At 28.9% G+C, this 20996-nt stretch overlaps 1 protein-coding gene across 1 annotated transcript in view; it reads left to right on the forward strand.

Annotated features, from left to right (window-relative positions):
• The window catches only part of LOC129959094 (solute carrier family 23 member 1-like), a 99832-nt gene that overhangs the window by 17274 nt on the left and 61562 nt on the right, over nucleotides 1-20996 (forward strand). The window contains exons 7-10 of the mRNA XM_056071904.1: nucleotides 2732-2814; nucleotides 3678-3836; nucleotides 4854-4970; nucleotides 6360-6563. Coding sequence (XP_055927879.1) covers nucleotides 2732-2814; nucleotides 3678-3836; nucleotides 4854-4970; nucleotides 6360-6563 — 563 coding nt within the window. The remainder of the gene's footprint in view (nucleotides 1-2731; nucleotides 2815-3677; nucleotides 3837-4853; nucleotides 4971-6359; nucleotides 6564-20996) is intronic.

A 20996-nucleotide genomic window follows, 5' to 3' on the forward strand; every position in this document is an offset into this window, starting at 1 on the left:
AGGGATTAGGCATACATATATGATTTGGAATCACATAGCAATATTGGTCCGGGTAGGCTTGCTAGAATGATAAGCGGCATTGCTTGATTCCCAGGCATTTCCTAAGGGAATATTCATTTCAGCATTCCATGGCAGGATTCAGTGATCAGAACCAGTGACAATAGTAGATCTAAAATTTAAGAATCAGTATTTATAGTTTGATGACCTTTTTCCTTTTCTACATATGCATATAGGTCTTTTGATTGATGATGCCTTCAAGATTATTATTTCTTTAATTAAAAGAAAATAATATGCCATTCACTTGCTCATCCTCATACTTTTTTTTTATATGTAAAGTGTGAGTCTCCATGCAAATACAAACAATAGTCACCCTACTGAAAGTGCATTATGAGTTGATTGGGAATATGTCTCATGACTTTGGAATGAAGTATATATTTTGGGTCTGCTGATGCCAGTTGTGATATCATTGGTTATACTCCTTGGAACTTGTAATATAATGCTGAAATGAAGATATTTATGGGGATTCTCAGGAATCTCACGCACATGTAACACCGTCTGCTGTGCTGAAAGCATTTCGTGTCTAGCAGTTCTATGCAGTTGTTAATCCTAGATGTATCCCAGTTTCTTCAAGAAGTTTGTAACCCTGGTGCTGAGGTGCACTGTATATATATTTAATATAATATAAGCATAGCATGCATATTGACTGCTTTTTTTCTTTAAACATATATCTTGTTTTTAGATTTATCTATTTGAAATATTTTATACCGAAATCATTCAGTCAATATCTAATTAATTTATGAATTTAGAACATCAAACAGTACTCTTCATGCCTTAGTACAGATGTACAGCAGAACATGAGTCCATATATCTGGACATCTCTGTGAAAATGTTTTGAATTAAAGGTCACTGGTTATCCACAATTTTCAGTTTACTCTGAATCAAACATTAGAATTTCTGAAGTATTATGTAAATAAGTTTCACGACTCCACCAGATAAGGACAAACTGGCAGAACTGCTTCAAACATGAAAAACCTGCATCATTTAATTGCATTGGACTTAGTCCTTACTTAAACCTTATATTCTTTTTAAATGTGTGCTATTTACAATTAAGCTTTATGTTAATATCATAAATTTGTCTTAGTACACAATGATAGTTCATATTAAGTACTCTGCCAGTTTTCCAAATTGAAATCTAGTCTGGTGTCTAGCCTGTAATGGAGGGGGGGGGTCGATTTTTCAAGTACCGAGTTCTAATAGGGCTCAGAAATTGCATTTTTCCATGATAATTAATGGGGAAACATTGAAAAAAAAATATACTTTTTGAGTCTTCAGTTCATACAAAGAATAAAAGTTAGAAAAAATGACCTTCCTCTCCCCTCCAAAAAAATAATCTTTATGGTAAAAGTATACAAGATATATATATATATTTTTAAACATCTAAGAAATTCATTTTAGTTGCCTGGTAATAGAAAATTTATATTTAAAAACCATGTGCCATATTTTAAGTTTGTGCATTAGGGTTAAAAATTTTCAAACTTTCATGAAAAATTGTGGTGTATCTGCTATACAAATATGCACAATATCTTATGAAATGACAGGCTATAGGACAAGATATGAACCAGTTCATAGTAACAAAGGGATGCTACTTTGTTGGCAGAAAATTTAACTATATTTCAAGACAAAATAGGGATTAAAATGTACAGAATTAAAAGAGAGGAGCAGATTAATTTGATTTATGAGCTTGATGGGTCTTGTAACATGAGTGGAACTTGTAATAACCTAGTGCAAATGAAGTAGTGGAAATGATAATTATGGTGGTTATTAAAGAAAGGAATGCAAAGTCTGCATGAGTTTTAATCCCTTAAAGATTTTAATGCTATTTATTACATTGAGCTGATAGATTGGATAAAATATAACAACAACATTCACCCTCTCCAATAACAGAAACCTTGATAAAAAGAAAAGAAAAAAAAGAGTATCTTGTCAGTTCTACAAGACAGAATCAGCTTGAGTTTGATTTCTTAAATTTCTTGTGCCATATTTTATTTGTCTAATAATGTAATTAAGAGTTGATTCAAACTATTCTCAGAGTCTGCAGATAAAATGTGCATACAAAGATGGATTCATTATTTCAATCTTGCTCTCAAAATCCTTGATGCCAAAAATTGATAAGAAATTCAAAATTAAGACATTTTTGGTTAGATCTACATAATGCAATTGGTTTAATGGCTAAATAGAGTGTAGGTGAAATTTTAGTGGCAGCTGCTGCGTGCTGACAAGTTTTATATCATTTTATAAAAAATTGTGACGTCAGCAAAGAGCTATAAAAAGACGTACTTTTATCAAAATAGAATATATAAAATCTCAATTTAGTAAATTATGCTGAGAGATAGAATTTTATAATTTAAATTGATGCAATTACTATTTTGTAAAACATAAAAAAAGCTCACTTTTTCATCTGAATTTTAAAATTTTAGACCTTTTCTGCAAAATAAAAATGTGAAATGTTAGTGTAAAGATAGTTTTTTGTCATCTTTTTTAGGTCATGGGTGAAAATTTTTTCGGTATTTTCCCCTTCACTAACAATCATACTTTACAGCAATTTTTTAACTTTATTAGGATTAAAATTTAAAATAGTCCCCTTATTGTATATGTTGTACTGACTTGCCATTTGTGTGTGTTTTTTTATTCTATAGCTTTGAATTATAACCCATTTTGAAAATTTCTCTAGCACCCTCCGAATTTGCAGTAAAAAGAATTAAATGTTTTGATGACACAAGCTGTGAAAGTGATGAAAGCATGCATAGTTGCCAGGTAAAATATGTTTGTTCTGCTAAGAAAATTTTTCTTCCCTTTGTTGCAAACGGTGTCATTTTTTGAAAAGTATGTTTATATTTCTTCCTTATGGCGTATTTTGCTAACTCTTACTATTACTTAAAAATATTGAAGTTTCATTCCAAAACTTTCTGTAACCATTTGATTTCTTATCACATTTATCATTATTGTGTGCTTATGATGTCTAATTCTGTAAAGTGATTAATTGAAAATGTATCTGTTTTATTAAGAACAGTCAAGAATGTCTGAGGTTATTTGTTAGGCAATGAATCTTATTACATTGCATATTTACTAAACAGGATTAAACACTTTGCCTGCAGAAGATTTTGTTGCTATATTATAATTTGTCTGTCTTAACACCTAAGCACAGTAAAAAAAGGAAAAACCTAGATTTCTTTATAGATGAAATATGAAGTAAGAACAGGCATTTTTTTTTTAATTTATTATTTTTTTTAATGTGGAATACAGGTTTTTGAACTTCTCATTTAACTGAATTTTGTATTTCTTAACTTAGAATTATCTCAGCACAAAAAATTGAAAAGATTTGAATTATCATTGTTAATGTTATAACATTCATGAATTTACCATAATTTATGTTAAGTTGTAGTAAAATCTTTTTATTTTATTCACATTCCAGTGTTTTCTTATTGATATGTTTGATTTGAGAAGATCTCAATATTTGTGTCCAATAAAAATATTTTAGATTTATGATAATGCAGATAAATACATTACTTTTTACTTGATTTGTTAAGCAGATTTTGTTTGGTTTGAAGTATTAATTATTTTTATTTTGATAACAAATATTTACTTTTAAAAATTTTAAATTGAAACTTATTGTTTAGGATTATGAGACAGAATTTGTGAAAGACTCAACCAGTGATGACAACTTCAGTGTTAATGGTTTAATTATCGCTGAAACATTTGATGTTGATGTGGAATATGAAATTGAAACAATGACTGATAGCAATGAATTTTCATGCGAGAGTGACAGTGATATTGAAGTATGTATTTGAAATATTTTTAGAAATGTGTTGGCTTGTAATTGATTTTTTTTATTGCTTGCTTTTTTTTTTCTGTTGGTTTTTCTATCTTGAACTAGAAAATATCCCTTGATTATTAATATTGTATTTCTTAAGATATGCATCTTGCATCACCATTCTTTCTAGTTATTTTATTAGAATGATATTGCTTCAAAACATTCTTTTAAAAAAAAGAGTTACAAGATGGTGTTTAAGCTTAAAAATTCAACACAGAAAAAAAAAAAAAATTGCATTTCAAGATATACTTTACCAATGGTTGCAAGTAATTCTTATCAAGGCTGAATAATGATCTTAAACTGAAAATGTTAACAAATATTTAATTTGCACGTTGGCAATTATATAGCATAGCTTCAGGTGTTTGCCTCTAGCTAAATGTGGCATCTACTTCATCAGAAAAATATTTTACATAATGTAACTTGCAATATTGTATGCAGGAAATTACCTTTCTTATTAGAAAATGCTATATTAATTTAAATGTACTATGTAAATGATACCAATTATCGACAATATAACGAATATCTCATTTTTAACTTTTCCAGAAATTTATGATTTTCTTGGTCAAAATTTATAGCTTTTATTTTGCAATTTCGAACTTCCGAAGACTGCCATGAGATTATAACTGAATATCTAACTTCAGTTTGGCGATATATTTTTTATTTTCTATATTCGATTTATGTTAATTTTGGTTCATATGTTTCTGATTAAAAGAATTAAAATTTATGTAGTTAATAGCTATAACCAAGGATTAAATTCAAAAGGAAAATAAATATCTGCTTGATTTGCAGGAATACTGAAAATTGCTTCTATTTAGTTACAATCTCCTAATTAACCAGCCTCACGTAAAATCTTTAGCCTTGCATAGTAAAATTCTTGGCCTTGGTGCTATTTAGTCATTTCATCCCTGCCCATTGTGGAAATCAGTGTGGTTGTTAACTGTTTAAATAACAATTCCATTATGCATTTGCATCTTCTTTTCAGGAGATTGTCAAATCTGCAATCATAACATTTATTGCACGCTCATCAGATTCTGACATAGAGTATTTAGCTGATGGATCATCTGATGAAACACAATCGGAACAAGAATTATCTGAAGAAGTGAGTGAATTATTTTTTAGAGTTCATTTCACTTACATTTATTTATGTAGTATTTTCAATAAAATTGCTTTTTAATATCAGATCAAAATTTGAGTATTAATTAGAATAATGCAGTTTTTTAATTCAGTGTTTCATTAAATTTTAAAACACTTGCCACATAATGTAAATCAATTTACAATAGACCTTTAAGTTTGCTGTTTGAATATTAGTTTCATTGAGGAAATTGAACTATTTAATGTAAATTCCAACAACAATGAAGTGTAATACATTGAGCCAACAAGTGTTATCAGAACTTTTATACTCTTGAATTAGGCAAACAGCATTTTTCAAGAATAAGCAATAATGAAAAATAAACGATAATTCAAAAGTCTTTCTAATACTTAATTTTGAACATCTCTTTTATTAATGGGAATTATTTGAACTTGACTTTTATTTTATTATTATTTTAATTATTGTTGCTTTCTTTTGTTATGTTACTAGTAGAAGACCACCTCATGTTTTTTCTTTTTTCCCCCATATGCATGCATGTTCAGTAATATTTCTCGGCTTCAATTGGTATGTTTTTCCACATGCTATTATCGCTAATCCTTGCAAAAATTATTTTAATTTCAATATTTTATTTCATTTTATGAACTTGTAGTTAGGTGAGTGTGCAGTTAGATTTCTTACGTTTCTGCTTCTTGCACTTTTATTTCTTTATTCATAAATAGATATTGTGAGAGGTAAAATCCTGTGATGGTTCAGAAACGGTTCTGTATTTCGAATTGATAGTATGAATTGTTGTTTTTTTAAATCGCTTTGCTTCCCCCCCTCCCCCAATTTGTTTTGTAATACATATGTGAGGATGGTTATGATAAATGAAAAAATAGTTGTGTGTAGAAATTAATTGGTTAAATATAAGTTCTCTGTTATATATTTAATATTGTCATCTAATTTAAATCCTAATTAATTTCCTAATTTTTTATCTTAATTTAGCCCATATTAACTTCATTCTAAAATGGTCTCTTATTTCCCGATCTAATTCGCACTTTTTTATTAAATTAATTTTACATGTGCCATATAACACTGCTGTTCTCAGCATTTTCTCATGCTCTGAGTGAAGGGAGTCATATATTACATTGTTATTCAGCTTCTAAATGTTAATTTTTCTTTTTAGGGTCTGTTAATTTAGAAGTAAAATTTGTTACAGCTGTCTGTAATTATAATCAGAATATTTTACTAAGGTTTCTGCAAAATGTTGTTGCATTGTCTATAAAATTGTCTCACTGCTTGTAGAAAATGACATTTATGTTTAAGATCTAATATTTGCTTACATTTTCTGTATTATTTCTCATTTATATAAAACTCATATTTAAATTCATAGTTAAGCAGTCTTTAACTTTTTAAAAGGACAAATGGCGTTGTTTATCTTGTTTTACACTCAACGATCCTCTAATGCGCTGTTGTGCTGTTTGTTGGCGAACTCGTGTTGGATGGTTGTCTGAAAGATCTGAGAGGCAAAAAAATGAAAGAGATATAAAAAAGAGAGAGGGTAGACGGAGAGCACTTGCAAGAAGTAAAAGAAAACTTTCCAGAAAATTTAATAAAAATAAGGTAAGTAATAATTTTGGTTTTTCTAATGCTGATAGCTATTTTTATTTGCAAATGTGGACTTTTTAATATTTATAATCTTCTTGCAATGTTTGTCATTAATATAATTGTATAGTATTGACTAAGTTAATCTAAATATTATGATTAACAGTTAATAAGGTGCAAGATTTCATATAAACATAAAATTAACAATTTATAAAATACAGAATTTTTACTATTTTTAGATAATTAATTACGCATGCAATGGCTTACTTCTGCACAAAATAATGCTTTGGATGAATATTAAAACAGCACCATCACCCTATTTTTAAAAATTATAGTTGGCATTTGACCCCCCTCCCCCCAAAAAAAGTTTATATCAGAGAGTCAAGATTGAAATTTCAATAAAATCTAAAGAATACATAAAACTTTTTTTATTTTATATGGTTAACATTAAACAGACTAAACAATTTTTGGCATTCGGAAAGATTGTTTTTAAAAATTATGGAATAAGTAGAATAATACAAAAAAAAATCCCTCACAAAAAGTGCATTATATTTTAATTAAATTTTGATACCTGGACACATTGAAAATAATCTGCATGTTTTGCAGATAACGATATTAATTATTTAGATCCTTGCATTTAACTATTAAAGAAATTATCCTGATTGATTTTCTAAAATTATGAGAATTAAGATTATTTATCTGTTTGGTCAAACATTAACCTAATTTAAATTGCAATAATTACACATTACTTAATTATATAGCACATATCTAAGCTGGATGCAAAATTATAATAAATTCATTGTTGCACATGCTTTTACACTGAATCTATGTAAACTTAGTATCTTATGAAATATATAAGTTCATGAATCTAGAATAATAGGTCATAGTGATAAATTCAATGAATTCATTTTTTTAAAAAACTACATTACATGCTAAATTTTTCTTAGTTATAAATAATCGTTTTCTCATGATGCACACAGTAAAAAAGACCAGTGTTAATAAACTGTAAAATTCAGGTCAAAATTTATTGAGCTGTATAAAAAAAAAAAAAAAAAAAAATTAAGTACTCGGTACTTACACTTTCAAAATGTACTTACTCAAAAATTTTATTTACAATTTAAAATTAACTATTGATATATTCGATATATTTGCCGTCAGTGGCTATGACATGGCACAGACGAAGACGTGAATTCGATATTTTCGATGAGCTCTCCTGAATGGCAGTTTTGAACTCAACTGTAGTTTCGTGGTCATATGCGTAAACTTTGTCTATAATATTGACAAACAAAGATGAATCGCAGGGAAAATCAGGAGATTATGGCGGCCAAACAATTCCCATTCTAGTGGCTTCTAGGTACGCAAAGCCAAAGTATGTTCTCCAAAGTGGTCTTTCAAGAACTTCAAACATTCTGTCGGTCCTTTAGAGTCGTGCTCTGTCCTCCATGAACTACATCTTTTCGAAATCCTGGCCACTTTGTATAATAGAAATCAGTTTTTTTTTTTTAATCATGTGTGGTTCATCAGTCAATGAATATCACACCAGTTATTCAGTGATTTATCAATCCTTGCCCAGCTGTTACCAGTTAGGGGTGGAAAGACTTCTCGATTTCGAAATTTAGATTTTCAGTCCTCCAAATACTGCTGTTCTGCGCATTTTCATACCCATTTAAATAAAAGTGGGCTTTGTCACTAAATTATTTTGTTGTTGCATTGTTTGTTGAAAAAATTTATATGAGTTATGTAACTCAGATATATTTTCATTAAAATTCCACTTGCTACAAATTATGATTACAATTTCATATAATCGATGATTAAGTTTTATCTATCTCTTTATATTGCATAGATGTTTAATTTCTTTTGTTAGATACAGATACTTAAAATAGGAAACAAAAAAAAAACGATTTTCTTATGGAATGATTAAAAATATTTCTATTTTTAGTTTCAAAAATCTTCTAAATCTAGTTTAAAATTCTAGTTCAAGTGCACATAATGAATATCACATATCAAATTCTAATCATGAAATAAAAATAAATTTTTCTTTAAAATCATGAGGAGAAAAAGAAAATCTAAATTGAAGAAAAATATGATTTAAAGATTTGAATTAAATTTCGAAGATAAAATTTACCTTCGCAAATTATATTATAATTTTTTTAAATGCACTGAAATGATAAGAACGTTGTATGACAGTTAAATTTAAATCACGTAAATTATTATTATTTGAATTTAATTATTTTTATGCAATAAAATATATTCAGAGGTTATGCCATTAACACTTAAATTTCTCTTTGATTAATATTCAAATTAAAGTTTTGGAAACTTTTTTGAAATGCACTTTTCCACTTTCTTCAAATTTGTTCGAAAAGAATAATTTTAATTTAAATGGTTTGCCTTTAGTGTACGATCAGATTGGTAGGCTATAAATGCAGCATTATCGTTTGATATTAGTCGCATAATTGTACTATAGATATTAAATATGGATGGCTTTTTGATCTAAAATACCATCATAAGGGTATATCTTAAAAACTGTTAAAAATTTAAAATAAAATCATTTCGAAAGTTTTTAATAAATTTCTAGCTTTTTAAATTTTTTTTATACGGAGATAGTATATACGTAATGCACTATAACTTTTATTGTTGAAAAAGGTCTTAAATAAGAAATTCGCGTAGCTGTTTGTGTGAAAATCCTCATGTTAAATGTAAAATATTATGCATTTCTTTGATATTTTTAAAAAATAATGTGTACAATGCATTTTATCTAGTAAAACACATACACACTAATACTTCTAATAATGAAAAAAATATATTAATTTTTTATACACTGAAACTAAATATTTGAAAGTGGCTTTTCTTACAATTTGCCAATCAAATAAGAGTAGTTCATTCTATGTTCTTAGAAAATGAGGATAATACTTTATTCTTAATTTGTCACAAACTTCAGAAGAGGTGGGTATGAATATAGAGTTTGCGACATTTTATTTCCGTATATATCATCCATTCTGAAAAGTAAATTGATATACAGTAAAGCCTCATTAAGTCGTCACTGACGTTTTCGGGAACATGAGTGGAGTGGGAATTTTTTAAATAAAATTTAACAAAAAAAGAAAGAAAAACACTGACAGATTTTCATAAATAGCTGTCGGATTTGTTGACAAAAACAAAATTTTCAGAAATCAAGACATGCGAATGAATTAATAGAAATTTTTTTTTAAAAAAACTTTATAGTTACATAAAATATAATTTTATAAATATAAATAATATATAATTTATTATTTAAATAATATATAATTATTTATATTATTATTATAAAATAATAATATATGATTTATAAAGTAATAATTTTAATTACTTTGGTACATTAAAATTATTACTCTCTTTTCTAATATATTTAAAGACTTTAAATTCTTCATCTGTTGTATTTTGAATGGATGTTAAGTACTGTCGAACTTTCTCCAGGGCTCCGATTGTTTTTGTCTTGTTAGTTGGCATTTGATTCATATTCTCCACATCGCTATTCTCACTTGAACTGTTTTGTTTTACTTTCCAAAATGCAGATGTCAAAATATTTATAGTCGTTTGTGAGCAGATTGCGATATCGTTATCAATGGTGTCAAACACATCAAAGGCATTGACGTTCCAACCTTTTTCAAAGACCGATGGTTCTGGATCGATGATGCCTTCGCAGCAGATTTCTTCTGATTCTGTGTTTGCATGTCGGAGACAGTTTGATAGATAGATAGATAATCGCATCTAAAATCGAAACTTTTCGTTTTTATCAGATCCTTTACAAGCATTTTTTGTACTTTCGTTTAAAATCCTGCATTATCCTTTGATCTAAAGGCTGAAGAACTGCAATTGTATTTGGGAGAAGAAAAACAGTTTCGATTGCTTTTAAATTTTCGAGTTGATTATGATCGGTGCAATTATCAACAGTGACAGAACCATTTCTTTCCTGACGCCAAAACTGAGAATCCAGTTTACAAATATGTCTTTCCCAAATCGTTGTAGTCATTCATGCATTTGAATTTCCTTCATATTCAACTTGAAGGGATTTAAGATTTTTAAAGCAGCATGGCTGTTTGCTTTTACCTATCGTAAGTGATTTTAGTTTCTCATTTTCACTCATATTAGCTCCAAACAGAAGTGTGAAGCATTGTTTGCTTGATTTTCCGGAGGTGCAATTTTCACTCTTAAATTTCAGAGCTTTATCAGGCAAAAGACGGTAAAAAAAAAAAAAAAAAGCCTGTTTCATCAAGATTAAAAACATTTGATGCATCAAACCTAGATAAAAATGTCATTGTTTTTCCACTTTTCTGTAGCATCGCCATCAACAGCTGTTGCTTCTCCGCAAATCGTTTTAAAAGAAAAGTGATGTCTGTCTTTGAAACGTTCCAGCCAACCATTGCTACGTCTGAAGTCTTTAATGCTCAACTCTTCAGCAGTTTCCATGGCATAAATTAGCAAATTTTCAGCTCTGGCATGTTTTAACCATCGAACTAAAACCTTCTGGATCTAGTCATATTTCGATTTAATTTTTGTCTTTTCACTCAGCTTCTTTATTGACTTGTTTCAATGAAAGAATATCGTTTAATGTAGTTTTAGGAGTATTGTATTCTTTGGCAAAAGGTGTTTTCAAATCATTTGATTTTTCAAAAAGTGTAATTAAGTCTTTTTTCTTTTCTTTTCTTTAAAAGATAATAAGGTAAGTTTTCTTTCTCGTGGCATGTTAAAAACATAATCGAAACATGAAAATTGCAGAATTACTTATAGCGGGTCTTGCTCTCTTTAAAATGAAGTTACTCCGGAGGGAAACGTTTGCACTCGACAGAGTCATCGCGAAAAGTATGGTACGCTTGCATAGAGAAATTTCAAGAAACCAAATCCCCCAAATGAGTATTGTATGGTAAGGAGTGCTTAACAATATGGGCTTGTAGGTGCTTTGCTGAAGTGGCAAACGTGAATCGGAAATACCTCTTAAATGCTTGGCTTTCTTAACGTGAAATTGTGGACCTGAAAATGTGACACGATGGCATGTAAAATGGAGAAGAAAGAGGCTTTTAGCCAATTTTGAGGCGGACGGGTTTTTCGAAATAGAATTAAATTTGGTGATGGGTGAAAGAGGATTATTTCATATTATTGTGTATGAGACGTTGTCGGGACTAAAAAGAAAACGACTTAAGCGGTAATGACGACTATTGAGGTTTTACTGTATTATTGCCCCTTTTCTAAAAGACCGAGTGTTCTAATATTTGCACTTATTCCTACTGTCTGAAATGAGTGTAAATTCTCAAGAATGGTATTTTAGTCATCAAATTTCTTTAAGAAATCTTGTTTTAACTGATTCCCAGTTCTAAAATGAAATGCATTCTGTAGATTCTTCTTCACTTTATTGAAACCATTTTATTATTAATAAATTTCCTAAATGCAACCGATTTCTCAATTTTGCGTGTCCTGATAATAGCGATAGGGCACTTGTGTTGCCTGTCCTAGTTTTGCCTCTGTTTATGTGCTAATTATTAAGACTTATGATTCTAAATAAATCTTTTTTTTTTCGCTACAATTTTTGTGTATTTTGGTTCAATTAACTGTTACAATTATACTTAACTCCATGCTCATTTCACAGCAGAACACCACTTGGTATTATCAGAGGGTTGACTAAGTAAGGTACTTCGTCATTCTGTAAATTAATTAATAGTTTCTTCTATAAGAATATTGTGACTAGTTAGTTTACATGAATTTGTAGAAGGGATACATTTTATCATATTTTCGTGAAATATTAGAGAGTGGAGAATACTTTCTAGTGGGATATGATTCTTTCAAATAACTGTTAGGTCATTAAGATATATCTTGATGCAGTTCTGGCGAGCAGGTGTTTAGGATGATGGAGTAGCATTGAACTTATTGGATCTCAAGATATTTGATTTATTTTTTATGAGAATATATGAAGGATATTTATATATGATTCAAAGTATCTACAGTCAACTATTTGAGAGCATCCATTAAAAGAGAAATCATCATTTGCCAATTAATATCATCACTGCTTTTGAAATCCAACAATTGACTTTAATGAGCAATGCCTGGACAATAATGGTCAATAATATAAACACTCCAGTAGCTAACAGAATTCAGAATTTGTAAAAAATTAATTTGAGCAATGAAATTTTTGATGGTTATTATTTACATAATTATTCAAAGTATATGTATTTTTAAAATCAGCATGTGTATTAATAATGGTGCTATAGGATGTTAAGAAGAAAAAAGGCTCCTTGAATGAACATTTATTTCTAATGGAATAATATTTAAGAAGTTTTATTCCAGAAATGTATTGATACTAATATAATGGTATAATTATGGCTGAATAATGAAAAATAATGCTAAGCCATATAGTATTATCCCAAAAACTTTAGGAATAATGGCTTTTCCAAAAATTTTCTTCGACATTAGCAAAAGGTACAGTACAACGATTTATATAATACATATATTTATATCCTACTTCTTATGACATAATTAGTTGAGACAAACTTTTAAATAAAATATTTAAACATATATTTTAAAATTGTAAATATTTTTGTGAAAGTTTTTTCTCCTCCCTTCTGCATGCAGTAGATTAAATAGTATACTGTGTTAACAAATATACTTTCCTGATGGAACATCTTTGTGGTATGCTGTAAAATTGCTAATCACTCATTTAAGTAGCTTCAATGAGAAATATGTTTTCAGTGTATAAAGGGAATTAGCATAAATTTAAAAAAAAAAATCTGGAGTTTCATGCAATATGAATCTTTTTATAGAAAGTATTTTTTTTATTTGGTACAGAATTTTTTAATATTTAATATGCCCCTGATAGTTCGAAATGTCCGACTCCATTCTGGTGTACTTCCGGATTGCTAATAGAATTCTTATGTCGCTTCAGTTTTGAAAGCCTGCATGTTTTAATTTTTAAAATTCTTTTCTCTCATTATTTTCTATGGATATTAGTTTTCTAATACATTTTTTGATGTTATAGGATTCATCAAATCGCAATCTCTCAGATTTATCTAGTGCGACTACAGAAAGTTTAAGCTCACCATCCTCTTCATGTAATGACAGCTCAGATGTAATTCAGTCTTCATCAAATGCACTTGAAGCTGATAAAGGTCGTACCGAAATCGAATTAGATAAGCAGCTATGCTTATTTTGCTGTGCAAAACCTGCTGACAGCTCCATTATTCATGGGAAAGTTGGCTGTAAAGTTTGTTGCTTTAAATGTGGTCGTAAATTATTTGCTGAGAATAAGCGTTGTCCTGTTTGTCGACGGAATATTGAACGTATAGTTTATTTATATAATTCTTAACAAATTGCACTATTGGCTCCTTAATATGCACATTCAATTAGAATTTTACATATTTTTGTTGAATGCTGCATTTTAAGAAGTTCTTTAGAAAGTGATATATCCTTTTTCATGCTCTCTGCTTCTTTCTTTAAAAATCAAAATAAAGAAAAAGTTGCTTTTACTACCATAAAACGAACATATATTAGAAGTTTTTTTAAAACTTAAATTGATGAAAAATTGTCATTAATGATTATTACCTCTCACAGTTGAGAAAAGTGAATGCTTGCATTGAGCAAGCATTTTTTTAATTTTTTTTCCCCTCCAGAGTTTGTAATAATTCTTGTATGTGAAGTTTCTAAGTCAATGAGAAAATATTTCTTTTATTTCTGAAAAGGTTATTATTTTTATAAGCAAATAACCATCTAATGTATATATTTTTATTACATTCTAAAGGTCTTGTGTATAATTTATTGAAATCGAAACTATTTCTTAATTCTTCATTTGTATATACCATTTGTGTGAACTTGATGAAGATTTATGCCTAATTTAGAAATGGCGTTTTGAAAGTTTGCTTTCAACCAGGATATTGGGTAATTTAAAGAATAGAAGAAATTGATTTTGATTGTTTATAAAGTTTAAAAAATTGGTAATTAATTATTGAATTATGTGTATGTTAAGTTATTTATTGTATATTAAAGCATCCAATTTTTCTTTTCATTGAATAAGTAGGGAAAGAAATTAAGATAAAATATTCTCTACTGATCAACTCGGTGTGTGTCGGCGTGAATATAACAAACGTGGCTTGTTTGTTTTGGAAGTAATTTTAACCTTCCCTTCCAACTTAGAAGATGTTGAAAAGTGCTCTTACTTTTCTAAATTGTTCCTTAAATAGTATTAGTCTTTTGGCTCACATATCTAAAGCTGTATTCAGTAGACTATTTATAGTGTATACATCAAAATAAAAAATTTTGCTTACAATAATTTCTGGAATTGCAGTTCTGAATCGTATTTATATCATATGTAGCTGGTTTTTTTAATTATTATTTTTTATTTCTTAACATGCATATTTGATAGAAAAAAATTGTTTACGAAAAAAAAAGGTTTAAAAGTAAAAAATATGTAAATGTATCAATAAAAAATTCCTAGTAATTTAAGTGCACATCTACACACTTGATTTCAGTAATGTTTTTACTGTAGTAAAAAATTGCATTTTCTTGTATGTGTTTATATTGTTTTATAGTCAAAAGAATATCCAAATTCTTACAAAAAACTTACTCCATATAAAGTTTTTCTTAAATATCTTCAGAAAATTTCTTCAACCTTTCCATTTGTAAATTAATTTCACTCTTGAATCTTGATACAGATATCTGTTATAAGTATTTCTTTTAAAGCTGTAATGTACATTGAAATTCTGTAAAATTATAAGAAGTAAATTAATACTTTCTTGTTATAAGATGCATCTTAAATTTGGCAGAAGTCTAATATCTTTTATTTATTTTAACTATACCAAAATGCGATTATGCAACATTTTGTATATTTGCGTCTGTCATTATTTTAAAACTAGGTTCTGTTCAGTATCTTTTATTTTATTGTATTTCAGTAGTAAAAATCATTCAAAACTGTCATAATAACATTTGATTCTTAAATTTCGAATGCATAAACATTTTTTTTAGTGTTATTACTGATGCTGCTGTATCTTAAATGATAACTGAAATTTCATATCTTATTGCACCATTTAAATTTGACACCCATTTTACCTTTGATATTCTTGAAATTAGGTGTTTTGTGTTGCACTTCAGTTTAGAAGTGTATGAATTTTGATGCATGAAAGCTTCAATGTTTTTTTATGTACATTTTTCTTTATCAGTTTAAAATTACATCAAAATGTATAAATTTTCATTTAAAAATTGATTGATTTTCAAACACTCTCTTATGTTTGAAAAAATACAGTCAAACCTCATTAAGATCAATTCCATGGGATCATCGAAATTCGTTCGTATTAACAGTAATATAGATGAGATTGAAAAATGGGGGAGGGGAAAGAACATCCAATGCAGCATAACAGAACAACATTATCATTCTTTAATGAAATCTTACTACAATATCTCCTTTCAACTTTGAAATATTGCATTATAGACGTTTGCTTCGTATTTTTACCACAACATTCATCGTGATCATCGATGCAGTTGTTTCCGATAATGTTCCCTAATGCAACGAATGATGCCTTGATCACAAGGCTGCAGCTTTAGAAGCTGTGTTTGCAGACGGAAGAAATTTAATCTCTGCACATCATTTTATGGGCAGTAATTACAATTATCCAGAATCATTCAAATTTTTCGATTTTCTCGGTTTAGTTTGTTTTTTTAACCATTCCGTGAAAATTAATTCTGTCACCTCGGTGGTTTTGTTGGCATTCTATTGAAGGGGAAGTGTCTTTACATTTTTAAGAAACTGGATTTTTTCCGATTCGTATGTACGAAAAGAAGTAACTTATCTGATCCAACCATATTACAAACAAATAACACTGTTAATCTTTTTTTGCTGCATTTACCGTTCAGTTTTGTCAGCAGTGTAAATTTCTCAAGGCTAAAGTGGTGATAAATTATTCTTTAGAAATTTGTTCACGATTACCGGTTTAAAGTTATTTTTTTTACCACAAGTCTTCTTACATACATTTATGCAGACTTATTACATTACATACTTCTTTACATTTTATGCCCATCTTTAAATCTTTGTACCATCCAGCTTGAAAATATTCCACGCTCAAAAAAAAAAAAAAAAAAATGTTTTTTCTTGCAGTATTTCTCCAGTTAACGGCTTGTTTTTTTACTCTGAGTTTCATTTATCCTCTTCATTAAGATGATTTTCTTCATTCTTTTGCAATCGCATTCTTTTTGCTTGGGCTCAAATTTATTTCAAACACAAGCCGCTTTGATTTTGTAACGGTTTTTTAAATAGTGGACAATATATTTCTTGGAATGGCATGTTTCACAGTGTTTTCGAATTTTGTTTGAATTTCATCATCAACATCATTTAAAATAGACTGTTTTTCTGGCAAACTTGAATTAGAATGTAAGAATTTCTTGCACCATTTTGTTTGTCTCTCACGCGGTACGAGCGATATCAACTATACGTAACAAATGTCATTTTACACTCCCATGCATAACCCTGGCTAATGAAACTGACAATGACATTCTTCCATCTTCAAATACTTACTCTAGCAGGAAAAAAGTAAAAGATTTGATCACTCATATTTGGCGTCTGATTTGCGCTAGTGAAATCCCCCGAACTGAACTTTTTTGCATTTAGAATGTTGCTGTACTAATGCAGAATCTTCTGTTTTTTTTATGGAGTTAGTTGTATTTAAGCCTACGCATGTTTTAATATTTTGTTCATCCTACAGCAAAAATTCGTTCATCGTAAGCGAAAGTTTGTATTAACCAAAATCGTCTTAAGCAAATATTTTAACATTAATTTTCAATCTATTTGGTTGGGGATTATGAATTCATTTCGGACTAATGATAATTAATCTTAATCGAGTTCGCTTAGAGAGGTTTGACTGTATATTGAAATTAAATTTGCAAAAACCTAGTCCGCAATTTATTCTCAAAATATAAAAGAAGAAAAGCAGCAATGTTATTAAATATTTTTATTATAAAATTTATTATTAAATATTTTTGGACATAAGTAAATAGATTGGCTAGTGATGTACGTAGGTAAAGTTTGACCTAATGTGCCAAACGAAAGTAAGTAGAAGAGCCCATGTGGGTCATAAAACACTATAATAACCCTGCCCTATCTCGTACCGTTTGCAAGTTATGTCGAGTAAAGTGCATATTACCAATGCTGCCGATCGGGGAAAAGTTTTACGTAAATATATCTCCGGTAGGCTTAAATTTAAAATAAATGTTTTGAAAGTGCATGGAAAGTCCTATAATATGACATCATTTTATCAGGATACTTAGATTTGAAGCCAAGTTACAAGTGTAAAAACCTTGGCAAAATGCGAAATTGAACTGTCGCGAAAATCTTTAGTTCTGAATAAAGCCAATACCGATCTACCTATAATATGTCAAATTTACCAAAAAACTTGTCCATTTCATCAGCTTTCGAATGAACCTACAATAAACCATATCAGTGTTCTGGTTCAGGAAAAGTTTATTCTTTAATTTGCAATGCCAATACATCATTCACTGAAATTGGCGTTCGTTAAAGAAATTTGCATGGGGCTATTGTCGTCCTAATTTTAATTTCCTGCCCATCTTAAGCTCACTTTTATAGTTAAGTTCAGGAATGAAAATTTTAAAGTATAATATAAATAGTAGTATTTTTATTAAGTTACAGGCACAGTAGAAACTAACCTACAGATATTTTTATATCCTAAGAATTCATTTATTCCACCATTCTTTTAATTCTCGACTTATTAATGAATGTCTGTTTCAAAGAGCGAGTGATGTATGGCAAACGATAAACTAAATTTCTCTTGAACTAGAACACTTATATGATTTATTGTAGACTCATTCGAAAGTTCATGGAGTGGACAAGTTTTAACTTGAATGTAAACATTATAGGATATAGTGACAACGGCTGTTATCCCCTGGGTGCTGAAAGGTTACAGTTAGTGGATATAATGGACAAGTTTTTGATGTATTTGACATTTTGTAGCTAGAACGATATTAGCGGTATTCAAAATTAAAGATTTTGGTGACAGTTTGATTTTGCATTTCGCAAGGTTTCTACTCTAGTAGCTTGACTTTAAATCTGTATCCCGATGAAAATAGTATCATATAGGATTTCCCCTGTTTTTTTCAACGTATATGATTTCTAGGGGATTACCACCCGCCTGTTCGCTATTCGTTCACCGACCACGAAGAATCACTTTGCGATTTTTTGAGATCACTATTTAATCCCAACTTGCTTCGCTTCCTCGTCCATGCACTTATACATTTGCGCTAGTAATAAGAAATTATTAAATCATTCATTACTAAAGGTGATGTAAAATTATTTCAAATTGCATGAACTGTTAGCATTAATTTTTCGGTGAACAGAATTGCCCTCTGCTTGGCACAATTTTCAAAATCGCCAACATGGCGTGCTCTCTCGTCTTGGAATTGTCTCCTCCTGGAAATGCCACATCTCCAGGACTCTTACTTTTGACTCTCGAAAACCGCTCAAAATAAGTGGGCGATTCTGCATATCTACCAATTTTATATCAAATACTAATAACTAAATCATTAATTTCTAATGATGAAATTTTCTTATAGTAGAAAGATAGATATTTGTAAATGTTATAAAACAAAAGTGTATAATTCTAGTATGTTTAAAAATTAAAATTGAATTAACTTTGTTTTGATAAGATAAATTTTACCGAAATTGGTGGACATGACTGAAATAAACGCTCTTAAGATTAATTTAGTCATATCAATCAACATGCATGATCTACTTCTTATCACAAAACATGCTACATTATTTTAACGAACCCAATTTTTATATTGTTTTAAATTGCGCATGAGAAATAATGATAGTTCATTCTGAGTGGTTGGCTGTTCTTCAAAGTAGTGAAATTAATTGACAATGAAAAGTGGCAATGCTTCTGTAATTCGGAAATTTTGCTTCGTATACAGAAGCGCTTTATACATTTATTTCGTTCATTCCAACTGCATCTTCTTATGAATGATTCATCGTCCTAACTTCTCCTTTGCGACTATTTCGATTTTTAAATTAGAACTGCTAGACTTAAAACTTATTTTTTTGCATTATTCTATTAAAAAAAAAGCATACACCTTTTTAAGCATGTAAGCAATTCTAATGTGCGAGCTGTTGTCAAATAACAGTTAACAAAGTTAGCCTTTTGTGCGCCCGCGTAAGCTTTATATAGATAAATACATTTTACTTTTAAGTTTACGAGAAACGTTTTCAAAGAATTTTTTTTTCCGAATGGTAATATATTTACTATCTACATTGTTTTATGATCCACTTGGGCTTTTCTGCTGTTCGCTTTCGGTTGGCAGATTAATTCAAATTCACCCTCAATATTATTCATTTAGTTATTGTACACTATGATTTTAAAAAGATCTTGACAGTGACTTTTTTTTAATGTAGTGCTTGTTTATGTTTATATTCAGTGAAACTGAGAAATTGTATTGTATTTTAAAAATTCCTATAGTGAAGGAAACCAGAAAGGAAATAAGCTAGATTTGCAATGAATATTAATATGTAATATTATTTCTTCATACTACGAAGTGGTACATCTACTGTTTTGCCTAAATATAAATCTTGTATCATTCGAGCAAGTCTGGTATATATTATATTTTTATCTGGTATTTATTATTACTTTAAATTGAAATTTCTCTCTCTGAGTCCTGTTTGTTTCATTTATAAATTATTAATTTTATTATTTAAGTGTGCAATTCACTTCAAAAGTGATTTTATAATGCGATTTTTTTAACAGATTGGAAGATATTGACAAATTTTTGTTCCTTTCGAAACATGGAGATTATTTTGCCAATTTCTTATCATTGGGAGGCATAACAAATGATAGAATAAGTCTGCACTTGATACAATACATGTTTAAACATTTTATCTCAGTATTTCATTAGTTTTTCTTTTTGCGATTCAATAATGTCGGTCATTTTGCAATTTTCATATTTTAAGAGCAAATTAGAAATTTTTCTTTTTTTGACCATGAGCTGAGATTCAGACTAAATTATTTTAGATTTGAATCCAAAACTTTCTTTAGCTTTGGCAAGTTATATCTTAGTGCAATTAACAGTATTTTCCTTTATTTTCTAAGCAGCATATTCTGTATTGTTAACTAACTGCTTTTAAAATTTAGTTTTCTTTTAATCAATGTGAGTTATTGGTGAACTTTAATGGTTTTAATATTTGAATGCTCCTGAGAAGGATCGCTGAATGCTTCATAATTTATCAAAATCGTAATTTGATTTTCATGATGGTACAATTTAGAACTAATTTATGTAGGTTGCAAAACAAATTTTATATTTCAAATTTAATGGTTTTAGAATTATTTTTTGAGCATGTAGTAAAAATTTTGAGTAAAATTTGTATTTGTACTGGCTTAAATATGTAAAAACAACTATACCCCTTTACTCTTTAACAGATTATTAGAAGAATTATTAATT

This window comes from Argiope bruennichi, chromosome X1 (assembly GCF_947563725.1).
Source record: "Argiope bruennichi chromosome X1, qqArgBrue1.1, whole genome shotgun sequence".
In the NCBI taxonomy this organism is placed as follows: domain Eukaryota; kingdom Metazoa; phylum Arthropoda; class Arachnida; order Araneae; family Araneidae; genus Argiope; species Argiope bruennichi.